At 59.0% G+C, this 18,754-nt stretch overlaps 1 protein-coding gene across 1 annotated transcript; it reads left to right on the top strand.

Annotated features, from left to right (window-relative positions):
* Positions 1 to 2,257: 2,257 nt before the first annotated feature.
* PTPN9 (protein tyrosine phosphatase non-receptor type 9) lies at positions 2,258 to 17,361 on the top strand. The gene is made up of 13 exons (XM_074600882.1): positions 2,258 to 2,428; positions 8,236 to 8,379; positions 8,858 to 8,947; positions 9,042 to 9,166; positions 9,925 to 10,030; positions 10,647 to 10,757; positions 11,479 to 11,807; positions 13,875 to 13,968; positions 14,076 to 14,145; positions 14,664 to 14,742; positions 14,980 to 15,130; positions 15,240 to 15,447; positions 15,768 to 17,361. Exons 1-13 carry the CDS (start codon positions 2,396 to 2,398, stop codon positions 15,992 to 15,994), a joined length of 1,767 nt encoding a protein of 588 aa, XP_074456983.1. The 5' UTR covers positions 2,258 to 2,395; the 3' UTR covers positions 15,995 to 17,361.
* The last annotated feature ends 1,393 nt before the right edge of the window (positions 17,362 to 18,754 follow it).

Genomic DNA, 18,754 nt, shown 5'->3' with positions numbered 1-18,754 from the left:
TTGAAATAGCAGTCTATGGAAATGCCCCCTGGAGGAGGGCCCGTATCCAGGAGGAGATACGGAGAGCAGGGGTGGCTGCCTGCAGATAGCAGGGGTACTTGTATCCCGCCCTCACACCCCCCCGTTTTTCCCAGAAAAAACACTTGTTTCTGTGCCAAGCGTGTGGGCAGCCTGTCATCATCTGACTCTGCAGCCGCTATTGATTATGCCAGCGGGCAGCAGGAACTGGCCGAACTGCAGCCGGAGCTGGCTGTGGGAGGGGGCAGCCCCTGGCTCCCCCTCCACAAGAATGGAGGAAGCAGCACCCCGACCCTGCTGCAGACTTTTATTTTATTATTATTTTTGTTATTTTTTTATCATGGGAAGCAGCCTGCCTGGGGAAAGAGGACAAAAACCTGGACTGCCTCGTCCTGCCCCATCCCTTGAAGGCTCTGGGCCGCTCCAGCTGCGGATTCCCCACGTGCTTCGACCTCACCGGCTGGCAAAGGACAGCAGGGAGAGCCCCGGCTGGGAGACCACATCCAGCCTCCTGTCAGTGTAGTTTTCCTTCCATCAGGCAATTCAACCTGGAGGTGGGCAGCTGGATGGACAATTTTTGCATCCCTTAGGGCAGAGAAAGCCGCAGCTCAGGTTACTGCTGCCCTACAGCATCCTCCCAAGGTCTTCCAGCTGCAGGAAGGGGGAGAAAACACAGCCAAAGAGGGCCTGTAGCCTTCCACTGCTTGCTGCTGTCGATGGAGGAGAGCAGGAGGGAAGCAACTGTCATTTCCCGCCGGCTCCAGATGATGCCGCATAGTTTCCCTTTTAAAAGCATTAGCTGGGGCTGGAGAAATAAATATTTGCGTTCCAATTCCTATTGGAAACCCAAGGCTGTGTTTGGAGAGAGGGTGTTAAACGGAAGTTGCCGGGGCCGGCGCAGTTTGTTGCCGTGACTATTTTATTTGCTGGGTGTGATCCTGTTCCCAGCTGTTCCATGCCCTGCTCCCAACTGGAACTGGTGGCAGCTTTGACCGAGGAGGGCTCACCCTCCTGGGAAGCTGAAATTTAGGCTGGGGTGGGAGAGCTGAGTGGGCAGCCTGATCTGCCGAGGTGGCCTGGGGTTCTGGAGGATGGACAGCCGGCCATCCAGCTCAGAGGATGGGCGGATGGCCATCCAGCTTGGGGCTCGGCCCCTTCCCTCTGCCTTATCTTCCATTTTCTCCCAGTTAGGTGCAAAGGCTCTGGCTATGGGCGCTGTGCCAACGCTGTCCTCCACAGCCTGACAAAATGTCCCCCCGTCCTGTCCCGGGCCTTGGCTTTTCGGTGGGGTGGCTCCCTGAGGTTCCCTGCTCTGGAGGAGCATCCCTGGGGGCTGTCCACCAGGCCAGAGAATGCGATTTGGGGATGGCGGGCGGAGAAAGGGAAAAAAGAAAAGAAACACTGGAAACTCCGGGTTCCCGTTGGGGCAGCGGGAAGCCGTGGGCCTGTCGCTGCTGCCCGCGGGGAAAGGCTGGGAAGCACAGGCTGGAATACCGGGAAGGGAGGATGCTGCTGCTGTGAGGGGTGTTGGGAGAGGAGGGACCCGCAGGCTGATTGCTCCCATCCTGGGGTCGCTGCTTGCAGAGTTCGGGGGTACAACACACATCTATAATAATTATAATAATAATAATAATAATAATTTTTAAAAGGGCTGAGTTGGGATTCTGGGGATGTTTCCTCGGTGGTGAGCTCGCAGGAACACACTGTGCCTTTGGCTTTGGGTGCGAAGGAGTCCCAGGCTGGAAGGCAGAGCCCTGGCGGGGGTCTTTAGCCGCCCCTTTTCCAGCGCTGCCCCTTCGTCCCCTCCTGCCTTCCCTCTTCGTCGGGCAGAGCCGCCGCCACCATTTTAGCGATGCTACCGGAGCGGGGCGGGGGAAGGATGATGCCGGGGGACGCGCCACAACCCCCCGAGGCGGGGAAAAAGGCTCCTCCGCTTCCTCCATCCCTGTTCCGTCCCACCGCCCCCTCCCCCGCCGGGGAAGGGCTTCCTGCCTCCCCCCGGCAGGGGAGGGGGCTGCGGCCGCTTCCTGCCGCCGCCCCCGCCGGGGCAGAGCGGAGCGGGGCGGGGAGCTCAGCCCGGCCCGGCCCCGCCGCGCGCCGCTTCCCCGCCGCCCCCGAAACTTACCGGGGAGCCGCAATACATAAATATATATATATATTTTTTGAACGTTTTTTATTTATTTTAAATTTTTCGGCACTTTTGGCGGAGCCGCCCTCGCCGAGCCAACGGCGGGCGGGAGGGGCCGGTGCTCGCACGGCCGCCGCTCCCCGGGGATGGGCTCCGGCGGGGCGCCCGCCGCCTAGGCCGGCCCGGCCCGGCCCGGCCCGGCCCGGTACGGCCCGGCCCGGCCCGCCGGGGGCAGCGGGGCCGCGCAGCATGGCCGCGGAGCTCAGCGCCGAGGAGGAGCAGGTAGGTCCCCGCCGGGCTCCGCTTCCCCGGGCCTGGATGGGCTGGGCAGGGCGCCCCCTTTGCTCTCTCCCCCCCCTTTTGCTCTGTCTCCCCCCCCCCTTTGCTCTGTCTCCCCCCCCCTTTGCTCTGTCTCCCCCCCCCTTTGCTCTGTCTCCCCCCCCCTTTGCTCTGTCTCCCCCCCCCCCTTTGCTCTGTCTCCCCCCCCCCCCTTTGCTCTGTCTCCCCCCCCCCTTTGCTCTGTCTCCCCCCCCCCTTTGCTCTGTCTCCCCCCCCCTTTGCTCTGTCTCCCCCCCCCTTTGCTCTGTCTCCCCCCCCCCTTTGCTCTGTCTCCCCCCCCCTTTGCTCTGTCTCCCCCCCCCCTTTGCTCTGTCTCCCCCCCCCCTTTGCTCTGTCTCCCCCCCCCTTTGCTCTGTCTCCCCCCCCCCCTTTGCTCTGTCTCCCCCCCCCCTTTGCTCTGTCTCCCCCCCTCCTTTGCTCTGTCTCCCCCCCCCCTTTGCTCTGTCTCCCCCCCCCCTTGCTCTGTCTCCCCCCCCCCTTTGCTCTGTCTCCCCCCCCCCTTTGCTCTGTCTCCCCCCCCCCTTTGCTCTGTCTCCCCCCCCCCTTTGCTCTGTCTCCCCCCCCCCCTTTGCTCTGTCTCCCCCCCCCCCTTTGCTCTGTCTCCCCCCCCCCCTTTGCTCTGTCTCCCCCCCCCCTTTGCTCTGTCTCCCCCCCCCCTTTGCTCTGTCTCCCCCCCCCCTTTGCTCTGTCTCCCCCCCCCTTGCTCTGTCTCCCCCCCCCCCTTTGCTCTGTCTCCCCCCCCCCCTTTGCTCTGTCTCCCCCCCCCCCTTTGCTCTGTCTCCCCCCCCCCCTTTGCTCTGTCTCCCCCCCCCCCTTTGCTCTGTCTCCCCCCCCCCCTTTGCTCTGTCTCCCCCCCCCCCTTTGCTCTGTCTCCCCCCCCCCCTTTGCTCTGTCTCCCCCCCCCCCTTTGCTCTGTCTCCCCCCCCCCCTTTGCTCTGTCTCCCCCCCCCTTTGCTCTGTCTCCCCCCCCCCCTTTGCTCTGTCTCCCCCCCCCTTTGCTCTGTCTCCCCCCCCCTTTGCTCTGTCTCCCCCCCCCTTTGCTCTGTCTCCCCCCCCCTTTGCTCTGTCTCCCCCCCCCTTTGCTCTGTCTCCCCCCCCCTTTGCTCTGTCTCCCCCCCCCTTTGCTCTGTCTCCCCCCCCCCCTTTGCTCTGTCTCCCCCCCCCCCTTTGCTCTGTCTCCCCCCCCCCCTTTGCTCTGTCTCCCCCCCCCCCTTTGCTCTGTCTCCCCCCCCCCCCTTTGCTCTGTCTCCCCCCCCCCCCCTTTGCTCTGTCTCCCCCCCCCCCCTTTGCTCTGTCTCCCCCCCCCCCCCTTTGCTCTGTCTCCCCCCCCCCCCCTTTGCTCTGTCTCCCCCCCCCCCCCTTTGCTCTGTCTCCCCCCCCTCCCTTTGCTCTGCTGCCATCTCCCCTTCCTCCCCCATTTGCTCTGTTGTCATCGTTCCCCCCAACCCCAGCTCTGTGTCGTCCCCATCCCCCCTACCTGGCTCTGCATCCCCCTCCACCTTGCGCTGCGTGTGTCGTCCCCCCGCCCCATCTTTGCTTTGCTCCCCCTCCACCCACACTGTGTCATGTCCCCCCCCACTCGCAGTCTGTCTCCCCTCCCTGTGCTGTGTGTGTTGTCCCCACCGTCACCCCATTTTTTGGCCACCCCCGTTTGTAGCACTGTTTTTTCCCGGCGGAGCAGTTCTCCCCCAAGGAAAGCTCCATCCTGAAAGCCCTCACACCCAAGCTGGGCACCCCCCCTCCCCACTATCTGCGCACCCCCCACCCACACGGCGCTAATCCCAAAGGCCTTTGCAGGACCCGTGCGGGTGGGCGCTGGGGCGAGCGGGGGTGCCAAAGCGCGGCATTGGGGTCGTGTACCCCCAGACCGATGTGTGTGTCCCCACGGCCTCTCCTGGCAGCGCCCCCCACCCCGCCATGGGCAGGCTGGCTTGGGGATGCGTGTGCACGCGCTTCCCACGCCCCAGCCCTCCCGTGACGTCCCGGCTTCCTCCGCCGGCCCTTGCGTCACTGCGGGAGGATATTGCTGGGCTCAGGGAGCGGGGGGCTGATAAACCAGCCAGCGCTCCTTGTCCCCTCCTTCATCCTCGTCCCATCCCCCCCGCCCCCGGCCTGCATCCAGCTGGGGATGTGGAGCCTTGGTGCCGGAGGCTGCCTCGAAGCTCCCCATGGCGACGCTCGGGCTGGCCAAGGGCACGGCGTCACATTGGCCACCATGCTGGCCTTGGGGTGGGGGCTACAAGGCAAAAAGGACCAGAGAGTCCGTTTTCTATTTGTTTGGGTTGGTTTTTAGTTTTTTTTTGGTTTGTTTTTTTTTTTTTTTTTTTTAAAACATCCTTGATTTCTCCCAGGAGGTTGAGGAGGGTTGGTACAGGGACGTCAGCGAGTGGAGGAGTCTGTCCCGCACCGGGGAAACGCGGCGCTCCTGGGCTTTCTCCTCCACCACACCTCCCTCTTATCAGTGCCGCTCCCAGGAGTGATACTGCTGTCTCCAGGGTCATAAAAATCGGAAGGAGTGGGGGTGTTCCTGCTCTCTGTCCTGGTATTTGTGTCACAGAAGGGGCAAAGCTTCCAGCAAAGGGGGTTTTAGAAGACTCTGCTCCAGCAGGGGAGGCTTGATTTGCAGTGAGAGGCAGCATCCCGGAGAGGGATCCAAGGTGTTTTGGTTTGTGGGGGAATATTGGCTGGAGAAGATGAAGGGATATTTGCAATAACAGCTGCAGGTTTCAGGTTTGGATCGTCAGACTGGGGTGGGGGGAAGGCTGCACGTGGGGGCTTGGAAGAACCAAAATAGTGGAAAAGTTTCTCTCTCCTCATGGGTAAGTAAGTGGTGGTTGGGGCTGGGACATCCTCTTCCAGGTCCCCTTCCCGCCACCTCTTAGCCCTTCTTGGCACCGTCAGGGTTTCCTCCGCTTGCTCTGGTGTCCCCTGTCACTGACACCAAGCGGGAGGAGCTACTCCTCTGCCTGATCCCCGCTTGCCATGGGATGGGGGAGCCCGGCCCCGGGCTTCACCCCTCTCCCTGCCAGTCTCCTGCTCCTTGGGATCTCTGCTGTTCCCTTCCCAAACTGTCCCAGAGGAACAAAACTGATTTTCCTCAGGATTTTTCAGCCCAGCTGCAATTTTCACAGGACATTGCCCGCCCGCCCCGGGCTGAAGAAGGAGGGTGGGTTTGCTCCAGGGGAGGAGGGCTTGAAGAGCCCCTGTGTTCCGGCAGTGGTGGCTTTGTCACCACCCTGCCCTGGCGCGGCGAAGTGAGGACCTCGATGACACCAGTGCTCCAAAGACCGGCATTGTTCCCAACGCCCGGCTGCAGACCATTTTGCTCACAGCGCCGTCGGGTTTTTTTGCAGAAATGAGGCCCTTTGCCATGGTTTTGGGCCCATGGGCTTTGTTTCCAGCATGTGGAGCGATCCCTCCTGTGCTTGGCTCAACACCTGGACAAATCCCTATGGGTTTGGGGCCAGAAATGATGTTTTTTGTTCTCGTGGGGGAAAAAAAACCAACCAACACAGCATCCCTCTTGCTGGGGGCTGGAAATGGATTGTATGAAGCGTGGTGGGTTAGATCTTGAGAAAGGAGACTTGAACCACACATTACATCCTCTCCCTGCCGCCACCGTGCCCCTTCCCATCACCTCAGGGTGTCCTTCCCGTCCCAAGTCATGGTGTGGGATCCGGTCTCTGCCCGAGAGCAGTGAGGAGTGTGCCTGGTGCTTGTCCCCATCCCCGTGCCACCCTGCGGGTGCTGGGGAAGGAGCAGCTCTGCTGGTGTTTTGGATTCGCATCTCCAGCTCGAGTGTCTGGGCTGCTGGGGGCCCCAGGGGAGTCCCTGGCAAAGCGGGGGTACCCCTGGTGAGGCTCCCCACCTTAGCTTATGGCTGGGATATATTTCTGTATACGTATGTGTGGATATGTGTGTTGTCTTAAGGCTTAAGATGGTTTCTCTATTGACCCGTTTATTTTCCTGCCCCCCTTCAACAGAGGAGAAATCGTTAGAAATTTGGGCTGGGAAAGAGTTGCTTTTGTTTTGGCAAAATGGAGGCTCTCAGAGATGAAGCAGTGGGGATAAAGGCGTCCCGTAAGTAGTGCTCCCAGGAAAAGCTCCCACTGGCTGCTGGCTGGGAGATGGGAACACGAGGTGGGGGGGCGTAACGCCCCATCTCCTTTGCTGCCTGCTTTGCTCCTCTCTTCCAGCCCCTTGCCCCCAGCAACTGGGGACATGGGGGGACCAATCTGGTTTGTGGTTGACCGTGGCACACCGCTGTGCTGGGAGGGCTCGTGATGCTTAAAGGGGATTTTTGCAAGGGCTCGGAGCTGAGCTATCGAAATCTGCTTTCAGATCCCTCCCGGTTCTGCTGGCGGTGGATCCAGCCCAATTACAAGTGTTCCCTCCCAGCTGGTGCTCTCCTGGCTGCTCTGCGGGGCTCTGGTACCCAGTTAGGGAGTTCCTGGCTGCGACGTGCTGGGGATCCGGGCTGGCCCCTGGTGGCTGCCAGCAGCTGGGCAAGCTGGTGTCCCTTCCAAAAATGCTTGTTGGGGTGCCAGGTGGGCTGCAGAGACCCCTTGGGTGAGCAGGGCTCCTTCGGCTCATCTCACACGAGGGGCTCGCCACTGCAGATAAATCCCAGCCTTTCGCTTCCTCCCGTCGGAAGTCATTAACGCCAACGAGCTTTTTCTGGCTGAATAGCTCCCTGTAACTCTGTGCTGCTGCCTGACATCCAACACCGCCGCCTGCCCGTGCTCCAGGAGCCAGCCTTTGGCCCTCACTGTCCCTCCTCCTCGCTCTGTCATCGCCATCCTCCACTCTTTTGAAGTGGAAACTCCTCTGTTTTGGGGTGTTGTCTGGGCTGTTTCAGGGACGACCTGCATCCTGCCCGCATCCTTTGAGCGGTACCTGGTGGAAGGCTGTTCTGTGCTGCCCTGTCCCCCCTGGGGCACCTCTATGGGGGTGGGGCGGGGGGGCGGCCAATACGCAGTAGAAAGCAAAGCTGCTTCCATTAGCACAGCATTCAGAAGTCCTGCGCTGCCCCCAGGTTGTAAAAAGTGACACGTTTTGGGGTTGGTTTTTTTTCTCGTGCACCTTCAGGATTTTAAGCCTGCTGGGAGGTTACAGGTTGGGTCTTGCGACTCTGCTCCGTCAGCGCTAGCGTTGGAGAAGTTTCGTTCTCAGTTTCTCACAGTTTTGGGTGTGTGCAGTGTGGGATGCATGCTCGCGTGGTATTGCCCTGGCGTGTTATGGGATGGTGGGGAGCAGCAGGATTGTCCTGAGACCCACTCGGGGCTAAACCCTTCTCGTCTGGTCTTCTGTGGCCGTGTGAAACTGGCCTTACTGGGGGAGCTGGTCCATGTCCTGTAGCGCATCGGAGTGTCAGCCCTCGATGCCGGTCCTGCTCATTACCCGTGTTCATACGGCTGGGTTTGCTGCCGGGAGGCTGCTGCACCCAGGCTGCTGTGTCTGAACAGGTGTTTGCCACATGTAAAATCCTCCTTTTACTCCCTGTCTCCCTTCTAAAAGTCTACAGCCAATTTTTCTCTGCCAATACTCCTACCATTTGTTCCTGTAGAGTTCCCTGCTTCTCCCCAAGGAGCTGCTGCGTTTGCCAAGCTGTGGTCGGCCCCTGCCCTCACCCCGAGGACCATGTAGCTCCTGTGGTGACCAGGGATGCTCCTTGGTGCTGCTGCTCCTCGGTGCTGCTGCTCCTCCTCCTCCTCCCATCTCACTGCGCGCCCCTCATGTCTCTCCCACAGGCGACCAAGCAGTTCCTGGAAGAGATCAATAAGTGGACGGGCCAGTACAATGTGTCCCCGCTCTCCTGGAACGTGGCCGTCAAGTTCCTCATGGCCCGCAAGTTTGACGTCCTGCGGGCCATCGAGCTCTTTCACTCCTACCGGGTAAGTAAGCAGGGCCGGGTTTCCCCGCCCCTGACAGAGGGCTCCCTGCTCTGCCAGCAATCTCTGGTCCCAAGGAAGACCGTCCCCTTGCTTTTTTTCTTTTCCCCACCCTCCCTTATGGGTTTTATCCAGATGGAAAAATCCTTGTTCAGCCAAGGCGAGTCACCATGGAGATCTCACTGACCCCAATCTCTTCCCCAACACCGAGCCCAGCATGCGCGCTCACAGGGCATCCGCTCCTATGTAAAGGAGAGAGATAATAGATATATACACATGCCTTTCCCATCACGGTTTTCCCCATTCTGGGAGCTATGGTGCTGCAGCTGGTTGCAATCCCCTGCCCGAAAATAGAGCCATGGAGCAGAAGTTTCCTCACAGGGGCTTCCGTGGGAGGGCTGGTGTGCCCCATGGGGGACGTGGTGGTTGGTGGAGGGCTGGAGTGGCCGTGCCTGCTGTCACGCTGGCTCCCTGCCCGCAGGAGACACGGCTGAAGGAGGGCATAGTGAAGCTGAAGCCGCACGAGGAGCCGCTGCGCTCGGAGCTGCTTAGTGGCAAGTTCACCATTCTGGTACGTGGAGGTGTCCCGTCCCCCCACCCCAAATTACCTGCTCCACGTGGGCGTACTCAGGTGACACGGGAGCCTGACCTTGTTTCCTCGCCAGAGCGTGCGGGACCCCTCGGGAGCCTCCATCGCCCTTTTCACAGCCAAACTGCATCACCCCAGCAAGAGCGTGCAGCACGTGGTGCTCCAGGCGCTCTTCTACCTGCTAGACCGAGCAGTGGAGAGGTGAGTCGGGGGACCCTGTCTTGGGGTGGTGGGTCCCCTGGGAGCCCCTTCCCTCCCAGGGATGAGGGGAGATGTTGCTGCCTCCTGAGGTGTTCGTGAAATCCCTCCGAAAGGCTTTGCGGGGAAAAGATGTGCCATCTCCCCTGTGAAGGGGAAATTGTGGCTGAGTCTGCACGTCACCAGATGTCCCATCTCTCATTAGAGGGAAGAAGGGTGTCACAGCTCCCTGTTGCTTGAAATTCCCTTTCTCCCCCCAGTTTGAACTCAAGCCAGTTGTTCCCGTGGAAGCGTGCAGCAAGGGAAACAAATCCCCCAAGCCCCGAACTAGGCCCTTTGCAGCCTTTCCCTGCCCACGTCCAAGTTTCAGTTTAGCAAAGACCCCCCCAATTACTGCAGGCTTTGGCCGAGGAGAAGGCAGCCCCCACCACCAGCAAGGCGTAACATGTGCCCTGCCAAAAATATAAAGCCCAGACATCCCATTCACCCTGCTGGGCTCTTTCCGTTTCTGAACTTATCCATCACAGGCGGTGCAGCTGAGACAGGCTTAAGAGATGGGCCAGGCTTAAAGAAGGGTTGTAGGAAGAGGTGGTGGAGCAGCTGGGAAATGCAGACGTGAGCTTTGGGGTGTGTGAGTCCTTCTGGAAGCTCAGAAGGGGATTTTGGGGGGTCAGCAAGCTGAAGATGAGGTTAGCATGGGGCAGGAGCCGAGCCAGGTGGACGTTGCCAGGGTTGTCCTTGCTCTTTTTCCCCTCTCTCAGCTTTGAAACCCAGAGGAACGGGCTGGTGTTCATCTACGACATGGCAGGCTCGCAGTACACCAACTTCGAGCTGGACCTCAGCAAGAAGATCCTCAACCTGCTGAAGGTGACGGCTGGGGGTGACCTGCTGGCTGGGGGTGACCTGCTGGCTGGGGATGTCACACAGGCCACTCGCTCACTGAGTAAAATCTTGCGCCAGACCATACTGACCATGTCTTGGCCGAGGTGGACCGGCTCCAGGACCTCAGGAAGGTGCTGGGAGCCTGCCAGGCTGGACCCGGCTGTTGTCCCATGGGTGGGAGGGGATCAGCTGTCCCCGCGCCAGATTCCTCTCTCAGCTGCTGGCAGGGCTTTTGGGAAAACAGATGCAAATTATTTTTTAATTGTGCTGGCATTTTCGTGCCTCCTCCCTTTTCTGCAAAAAAGAAAAAGAAAAAAAAAATAGTAAATATTGACCAGGGTGTGTTCTCCACACAAATCCTTGCTCACAGGCTTCACTTCTCTCCCCTGCAGAGCCAAACCCTCTGCCTACCTAATTCCAAGGAAGTAATTTGTTTCCCTATCGGAGCATAAAATAAGGGTGTCTGCATGCGGAGCACACTTCAGATGTGGCGTTGCCACCTCGGGGTCCCTTTGCTGGTCGTCACCTCTGCTGGGACGTGTCCCCCCCCACCCCCCAACCCCAGCAGAGTGTGGATCTGACCCCCCCCTGCTGCCTGCAGGGTGCCTTCCCAGCTCGGCTGAAGAAGGTTTTCATCGTGGGAGCACCCATGTGGTTTCGTGTGCCCTACTCCATTATCAGCCTGCTGCTGAAGGAGAAGCTGCGAGAGCGGGTGAGTGTGGGGGTGTCCTGTCCCCCCCCCCGGCGTGGGACCTGTCGAGGGGGAGGGCTGAGGCTGTTTTCCCTTTGGATCAGAGTGGTGTCAGCACCCTGTGCCCCTCATCCCCGTCTGCTGGAAGCTGCTGAGCCCGAATCCCTGGGCAGTAGCCTGTTTTGTAGGGGCCACCCTGTTTTGGTGTTTTCAACAAATATCTTTGAACCCCTTTGGAAATCGCCTACAATTTCTTCCTCTGCAGTGAGGCCGCCAGCAGCGGCAAAGCGGAGGTGATGGTAAATAATTACAAGGAAAAGAAATGTCTGCTGAGCACATGGGAGAAAAGGGAAACTTAAATACCTGTGCTCAGGCCCTATCTGGCAGGGCCAAAAATACCCCCCAAAAAATTGCCTCGGTATCAGCAGTGCTGCTGATAGAGCCCGTTTCCAGCCTGACGTCTCCCTGGGCTGGACTTTACCCCTTTGCAAGTGGCTCCAAGCTCCTCCCAAAAGTAAATTGGGAGCTGGGTGTCAGGGTGGGGTACGTGGTGGGGGCGGGGGGGCACCTCCTGCCCCACTGCTGGTGTTCCCCTAGGTGTCCTCCTGGGGCAGGGGAGAGAGGGGAAGACTCCCCATGCTGTTGGGAGAAGTCTCCAGGCTCCATCAGGGTGGCGCCAGACCGTTAGCATCCTTGTCCCTGTCCCCTTCTCCATCTGTCCCTGTTCCTCTTCGTCCCGCAGGTGCAGATGGTGAAGATGTCAGAACTGAAGGAGCACCTGCCCCAGGAATGCCTCCCTGAGTACCTGGGGGGATCCCTCAAGCTGGACCCTCTGAGCTGGAACTGCCGGTTCCTGCCCCAGCAGAACGGGCACCCCGATCCCCTGGATGAGCTCATCCTGGTGCCACTCGCGGCCCCCAAAGATAACGGCTCCGTCCATGTCCCCGGGCCCAAGTCCGTCACCCTCCAGGAGCTGCTGGATCACGTCAGCCGCAAGCAGAAGCGGGGCATCTATGAAGAGTATGAAGATATTCGGCGCAGGAGCCCAGCCGGCACCTTTGTCTGCTCTTTGTGAGTTGGGGAGGAAGGAGACAGGTGGGGGCCAGCGGGGGGGTCCCCTCGCTTGCTCCAAAAATTCTCACTTCCAAAAGAAGTGCTGGGTCCGCCCCCCCCCCGCACTTCTGCTGCGTTGTGGCAGCCCAGCCGCCTCTTTGGGTTGCAGTGCTTTGGGTTAGCAATGGAGACCCCCCCAGCCTGGTGATGCTGCTAGCCCCCTTTGCAGCTCCTGAAGCCCCCGGGGGTAGGAGGGAGCCGGGCAGGGTACGGCAGGGACCAAGACCTGGCCGGGACTCCGCTTCCCCAGGCTTTGGCCAGGTGATGGCAGCAGAGCCCAGGCTACAGGAGGAGTGCTGGCTTTTCCTTCCTGCCTGGAACACACAGGATCATAGAATAATTTGGGTGGGAAGGGACATCAAAGATCATCCAGTCCCACCCCCCTGCCCTGGGCAGGGACACCTCCCACCAGCCCAGGTTGCTCCAAGCCCCGTCCAACCTGGCCTTGAACCCCTCCAGGGATGGGGCAGCCACAGCTTCTCTGGGCAACCTGGGCCAGGGGCTCACCACCCTCACAGTGAAAAATTTCTTCCTAATATCTAATCTAAATCTCCCGTCTTCCAGTTTGAAGCCATTACCCCTCGTCTTACCACTACATGCCCTTGTAAAAAGTCCCTCCCCAGCTTTCCTGTAGGCCTTTCAGATACTGGAAGGGGCCCTAAGGTCTCCCTGGAGCCTTGTTTTCTCCAGGCTGAACACCCCCAACTCTCTCAGCCTCTCCTCGCAGCGTCTTTGTGGCCTCCTCTGGCCCTGCTCCAACAGGTCCATGTCCTTCTGCTGTTGGTGGCCCCAGCGCTGGAGGCAGCACTGCAGGGGGGTCTCCCCAGAGCGGAGCAGAGGGGCAGAATCATAGAATGTGTTGGGTTGGAAGGGACCTCTAAAGGCCATCTAGTCCAACCCCCCTGCAGTCAGCAGGGACATCTTCAACTAGATCAGGTTGCTCAGAGCCTCATCAAGCCTGGCCTTGAATGTCTCCACGGATGGGGCCTCCACCACCTCTCTGGGCAACCTGGGCCAGTGTCTCACCACCCTCAGTGTAAAGAGCTTCTTCCTAATGTCTAATCTAAACCTGCCCTGCTCTAGTTTAAACCATTGCCCCTCATCCTATTGCTACATGCCCTTGCAAACAGCCCCTCCCCAGCTTTCCTGTAGGCCCCCTTCAGGTACTGGAAGGCCACCATAAGGTCTCCCCGGAGCCTTCTCTTCTCCAGGCTGAACACCCCCAACTCTCTCAGCCTGTCTTCATAGGAGAGGTGCTCCAGCCCTCTGATTATCTTGTGGCCCTCCTCTGGGCCCGCTCCAACAGGTCCATGTCCTTCTTGTGCTGAGGGCTCCAGAGCTGGACACAGCACTGCAGGTGAGGTGTCACCAGAGCAGAGTAGAGGGGGAGAATCCCCTCTCTGGATCTGCTAGCCATGCTTCTTTTGATGCAGCCCAGGATGCAATTGGCCTTCTGGGCTGCTCTGAGCACGTTGTTGGCTCGTGTCCAGCTTTTCATCCACCAGGACCCCCAAGTCCTTTTCCATAGGGCTGCTCTCTATCACGTCATCCCCCAGCCTATGTTGATAATGAGGATTGTCCCGACCCAAGTGCAGGACCTTGCACTTGGCCTTGTTGAACTTCATGGGGTTTGCACAGGCCCATCTCTCTAGCTTGTCCAGGTCCCTCTGGCATGTCAACTGCACCACTCAGCTTGGTGTCATCCGCAAACATGCTGAGGATGCACTTGATCCCACTGTCTAAGTCATTGATGAAGATCTTGAACAGCATCAGTCCCCGTACAGATCCATGAGGGACAGTACTTGTCACCCCTCTCCATCTGGACATCAAGCCTCTGGATGTGACCATCCAATCCCTCCTCTCACCCTGCTGGCCATGCTACTGGGGATGCAGCCCAGGATGCGGGGGGCTTTCTGGACTGTGAGCGCTCATTGCCTGCTCATGTTGAGCTTCTCCTCCACCAACATCCCAAAGTTGTTCTCAGGGCTGCTCTCAAACCCTGCTTCCTTCTCCCCTGCCTCCCAGGGCACCCTACAACCAGGAGAAGAACCGGTACGGGGATGTGCCCTGCCTGGACCAAACCCGCGTCAAGCTGGCGAAGCCATACAGCCGCCCAGAGGTGAGCCAGCCTGGGATGGAAACTTGGGTCCTGCCTGGAGCCACTTGCAGCCATCCTGGCCATGGGGCTCTGGAGGGTTCATGCTGCGTGTGCTTTTCTCCCCTCAGCTGAATGACTACATCAACGCGAGCTTCATGGATGGCTACAAGCAGAGGAACGCTTACATTGGGACTCAGGGTACGGCCCTGAACCCCTGTGGGAGCCACCAACAGGGTTATTTTGCTCCTGATGCAGGTGTGGGCTTCACCTCCCTGCCCAGCATCAGCCCCTGGCTGTGGAGTGCAATAGTCTGGGAGGAGGGCGGTGCCTGGCAAGTCCCCCTCCTCTCTGGGTGTATTTACTCCCCTCTCAGTCCCCAGCCAGCAGGCAGTAGAGCTTCTCCTGGAAGAAGGCAAGAGTTCCATCCCCTTACAACGATGGCAGCCCCCTCCTCCTGCCCCTGAGCCAGCCCCTGGCTTCTCCCCACAAGCATCTGCAGCACCAAGCGGGGAGGGGGAGGGGAGGGGAGGCGGCGGGGCTTGGTGCTGAGCTGCAGGGATTCATTCAGTGCTGGGAGGGCCAAACTGGTGGTAGCTCCAGGCAGGGCTGGTGGCACCACACGAGGGTTGGTCCCCTGGGGTAGGGAGGGCTGGCAGAGGCTGCTGGCCGAAGAGGATTGCCCAAACCCATCAGGTTTTGGGGGGTGTCCCCCACAGGGCCTCTGGAAAACACCTACGGTGACTTTTGGCGCATGGTGTGGGAGCAAAACGTCCTGGTGATTGTGATGACGACCCGGTGAGTGCCCTGGGGGAGGGCACAGCCCTGGAGTTTTTGGTGTTTTTTTGAAAAATGGGTGTTTTTGCTGTTGGATGAGCAGCGCTGGGTGCTTTGCTGTGACTCTGCAGCTGTGGTGCCAGCAGGGTGGGGACACTGCATCAGGGATGGACCAAAGGGATGAGGCTGGGGGGGCTTGGGGCATGTCCCTAGCAGGGTGAGGGGGACATCACCAGCTTCTCCTTCTCCTGCTCCCAGGCTGGAAGAGGGAGGCAGGAGAAAGTGCGGCCAGTACTGGCCTCTGGAGAAGGATTTCCAGGTGTGCTTCGGGGCCCTGACCATCACCAACCTGGGTGTGGAGAACCTCAACCATTACAAGAAAACCATCCTGGAGATCCACAGCTCGGAGGTGTGTGTCCACAGCTGCCTGGTGGGGGACAGCATTGGGGGGGCACTGGGGGTCCTCCGTGGCCAGGGGCATGGAAGGGGAGAGGGTCTAACCCCCTGCTTTCCCCCAGACCAGGGAGCGGCGGCTGGTGTCCCACTTCCAGTACCTGAGCTGGCCGGATTACGGCGTCCCCTCCTCTGCAGCCACTCTCATTGACTTTTTGGGGGCTGTGAAGCAGCAGCAGAGGGTGGCAGTCAGCGCCCTGGGACCTCGCTTCAAGGGTCACCCCGGGGGGCCCCCAATCGTGGTGCATTGCAGTGCTGGCATTGGCAGGACAGGTGAGGGGGTAATGCCACTGCAGGGGGTGGAGGTCTTGGTGGCGGTGGGGCATGTCCAGCCTGTCCCTGTGGCATTTCCGTCTTGGGGACCCACGATGCATTTGGAAGCCAGTTGACTGGGGATGCGTGTCCCCAGGACCTGCTTCTCCCGATGGTCCTTGGGAGGTGAGGGGTGAGGACCACCACTGGGTGGAGGACTACCACCACTCCTGGTGGTCCCATGCAGGAGGTTGGTGGGGGGCTGAGGGCCACCACTGCCCCATTTCTCACAGTGGTGGCTCTTCGGTGGCTGACAACGTCCGTCTCATCATTGTCCCCAGGTACCTTCTGCGCGCTGGACATCTGCTTGTCCCAGCTGCAGGACGTGGGGACGCTGAACATCTACCAGACGGTGCTGCGCATGCGGACGCAACGCGCCTTCAGCATCCAGACCCCCGAGCAGTATTACTTCTGTTACACTGCCGTCCTCGAGCACGCCCAGCGTGAGGGTCTGCTCCTTGCCAACCACAGCCACACCGGCCAGGAGAAAAGCCCACTGGGACACTGAGACCCACCATCTCCCTATGGAACCACCCCCCCACCACCACCCTAGCCTTTTCCATCCTCCTGGGGCTGCTGGAGCCTGCAGGGACTCAGTGGAGCGACGGTGCCAGAACGCGGAGGCGACCACCTCTCCTCGACTATCAGCACTGCTAACAAACTGTGCCTTATCCAAACCTACCAGTGGCCGCCGCTCGCCGGGGGGTGGAGGATGGCGCGGGAAGAGTCTTTGGTTGGCTGGGGAAGTGTTTTTTCTTCTCTAAGAGTTTGTTTTGTTTTGTTTGGTTTTTTTTTTTATTTTTTTTTATTTTTTGTTGGGACCACCTAAAATGTATCTAGAGAAAGGGCTTTGCAAAGCTTTAGAAAATGTGTTTCCAGTCCTGCCCTGGGGCTTAGGAAGAGGTGTCTACTTCAGTCTTACCTGCCACTAAGTCTGTGTGTCTGTATGTATGTGTGTATATATCCTCGCTCTCCCCAACCCCGCCTATTATATAGATACGTATATACAAGCCCCCCCTTTTAGCAGCTCCTGGGGGTCCGTGCTCTCCTGTTGTCTCACCGCTGTGATCCCTGGAGTGGTGAGTTTGGTCCTGGCTCTGTCTTGTCTTTTCCCCCCCTCACCTTTTTCCCTTTCCTGCTCCTCATGGGCAGTGTTGGGACCTGGTACCCATCCTGTGGGAGGCACGGGGATGTCTCATCTTCCCCATCCTCCTCTCCTGCTGGGAGAGGGCAGCTGTGCTGCCACAGGAGGAGCTGGAGAATTTTGGTTTGAGTCGAGGAGCTCACCAATGTCCCCTGCCCCTCGTGGTGCAGCCACAGGAGTCACTAGGTACGAGACGATGGGGACAGATGGGGACCGACCTGCTCTCTGGGTTGCCCGGTTTTCCCAAGCTGGCAGTGGGAACCTGCCAGCCCAGCCCTGTGGTGAGTCACAGGCTGGAAAAGTGCTGAGCAAAACAATAAAAAAAAAAAAAAAAAAAAAGCCAAAACCCTGGGGAGGCGGTGAGCCGACCTCTGGGGCAGCAGTGCCTGCTAGGGACAGTGGCCCTGTTCCCTTGCCCCTCTGTGCTGCCTGGGGAGTGGGGACTGTCAGCGCCTGGGCCTCAGTAACTTTATACTGTAATAAGCTCTTTGAATGTGTATATTCTTATTTTTTTATAATCTTGAGGGGGGCTGGGTATTTTTATTTAGTTGGTGGTTTTGTTTTTTCTTTTTTTTGGTATTTATCATTAACTTGATCTAAGTCAGAGCCAGAAGTATTTGTAAATGTTCCTATTTTGCTCTCATTCAGAGAAACATTTCTGTTGTTGTTAACTTTTTGGGGTTTGTTTTGTTCTTATTTGTAACGATATATAAATATGCTACTTCCAGTGACCAGTCCCTCCTAGCTCTTGTGGTGGAGTTGGTCAGGTCAGGATAGGAGAGGGAGGGAGTTTAGGGCTTTGTCTATCCCTGGGGACACAGGGACCTGCTGCAGCCCCCCCTCCCCCCCCCAGCACTTTGCGGGTAGGACATGCACATAAGAGCCGTCCTAGAGCTGAGTGACTGTCTAGGTGACCCCAGAGCCATCGGCTCCTGGGTGAGGCCCTGCGAGAGATAACGGGGCTGCAGGCAGCTTTCCTGGGTGGGCAGGATAATGGCAGGAGGGAGGGCAGCGAGATGTGCAGCCCTGTCAGCTTGGGGCAGGGGGACACAAGCCACGCCCTTTCTGAGCTCCTGCCTCTTTTCCCAGGGCCTGGCTGAGCCCCAGAGCATCAATCTCCTGTCCTGCTCCCAGTGACGGGCTCTTCAGAGCCTGCTCTTTTTTTGCATAGTCCCTTTTTCCAGCTGTCCCCTTCCTCCTATCTGTTTTTTATTAATAATTATTTAGAAAGTGCCTGGGCTTCTATTGTCCACCAAGGCCAGGAAACCAAACCGCTGCCTGCAAGGAGCCTCCCAAGTCCCAGCTGGGGGGACAGTGCTGTGTCCTGGATGGGGGATCTGCCTCACGGTGGTCTCAGGGCGGTTGGGAGGGTTCGTCTCCAAGGCAAATGCTGCCAACAGCAAAAGGATGGGGCGGCTGCTAACTTGAAGAAGACACTCTTGGTCCTATTGCTGCTACATGTAATGCTCAAGGGATGGTAGCAGAGATTAAAGGAATGGAATTGTTGGGCAGTTCTGGCAGTATTTCCTTGGCACCTACAGCTGTGGTTGGGGGAGCATCCGCTGTCTTCCCATGTTTGGGAGCATTCTGCAATAAATGCTATAAAACAATGGATGGTGGCAAAGTTGGGAAAAGACATTTTGCTGCTGGATTTGGCGGGGGATGGGATGGCTCCCGTGCTGCCTAGACCTGCTCTGAGCAAGCATCTGGGGCACAAAAATACCTGGGCAGGGCTGGGCTGCTGGTGAGCTCCCGGGCTGACAGCCCTATCCAGTGCCTTCAGGTGCAAACAATGCCAGTCTCGGAGCAGCCTGAGGCTTCGCAGCTAGGGAAAAAAGAGGCGGCTTGGTGCAAATCAAACCCTAAAGGCAGTGGGAGAGCATGCGCCTCAGAGCAGAGCAGCCACTGCCAGCAAGGTTCTTGGGGGAGAGGAAATGCTAGTGAGTGGGAAGAGCAACACCTGTGTTTGCTCAGCTGGAGTCTGAAAAAGCCAAGGAGGCCAGCGCCTTCCTGGGAATGGCAGAGGGGGATGCTTTCCCCTGCACTCCAGGCATGGACAGGTTCGGTTGTGCCCAACCGCGGGGGCTGGATGGCTGGAAAAGAACAGGAGGCAGCAGGGCATCT

This window comes from Larus michahellis, chromosome 9 (genome assembly GCF_964199755.1).
Source record: "Larus michahellis chromosome 9, bLarMic1.1, whole genome shotgun sequence".
In the NCBI taxonomy this organism is placed as follows: Eukaryota; Metazoa; Chordata; class Aves; order Charadriiformes; family Laridae; genus Larus; species Larus michahellis.
This window is presented reverse-complemented; position numbering and strand designations above follow the sequence as displayed.

Excerpts from the sequence above, each read along its gene's own strand:
- PTPN9 (XM_074600882.1), top strand. The coding sequence starts at position 2,396 with ATGGCCGCGGAGCTCAGCGCCGAGGAGGAGCAG. Across the intron at positions 8,380-8,857 it reads AGCTCTTTCACTCCTACCGG|GAGACACGGCTGAAGGAGGG; the intron begins GTAAGTAAGCAG and ends CCCTGCCCGCAG. Across the intron at positions 10,031-10,646 it reads AGATCCTCAACCTGCTGAAG|GGTGCCTTCCCAGCTCGGCT; the intron begins GTGACGGCTGGG and ends TGCTGCCTGCAG.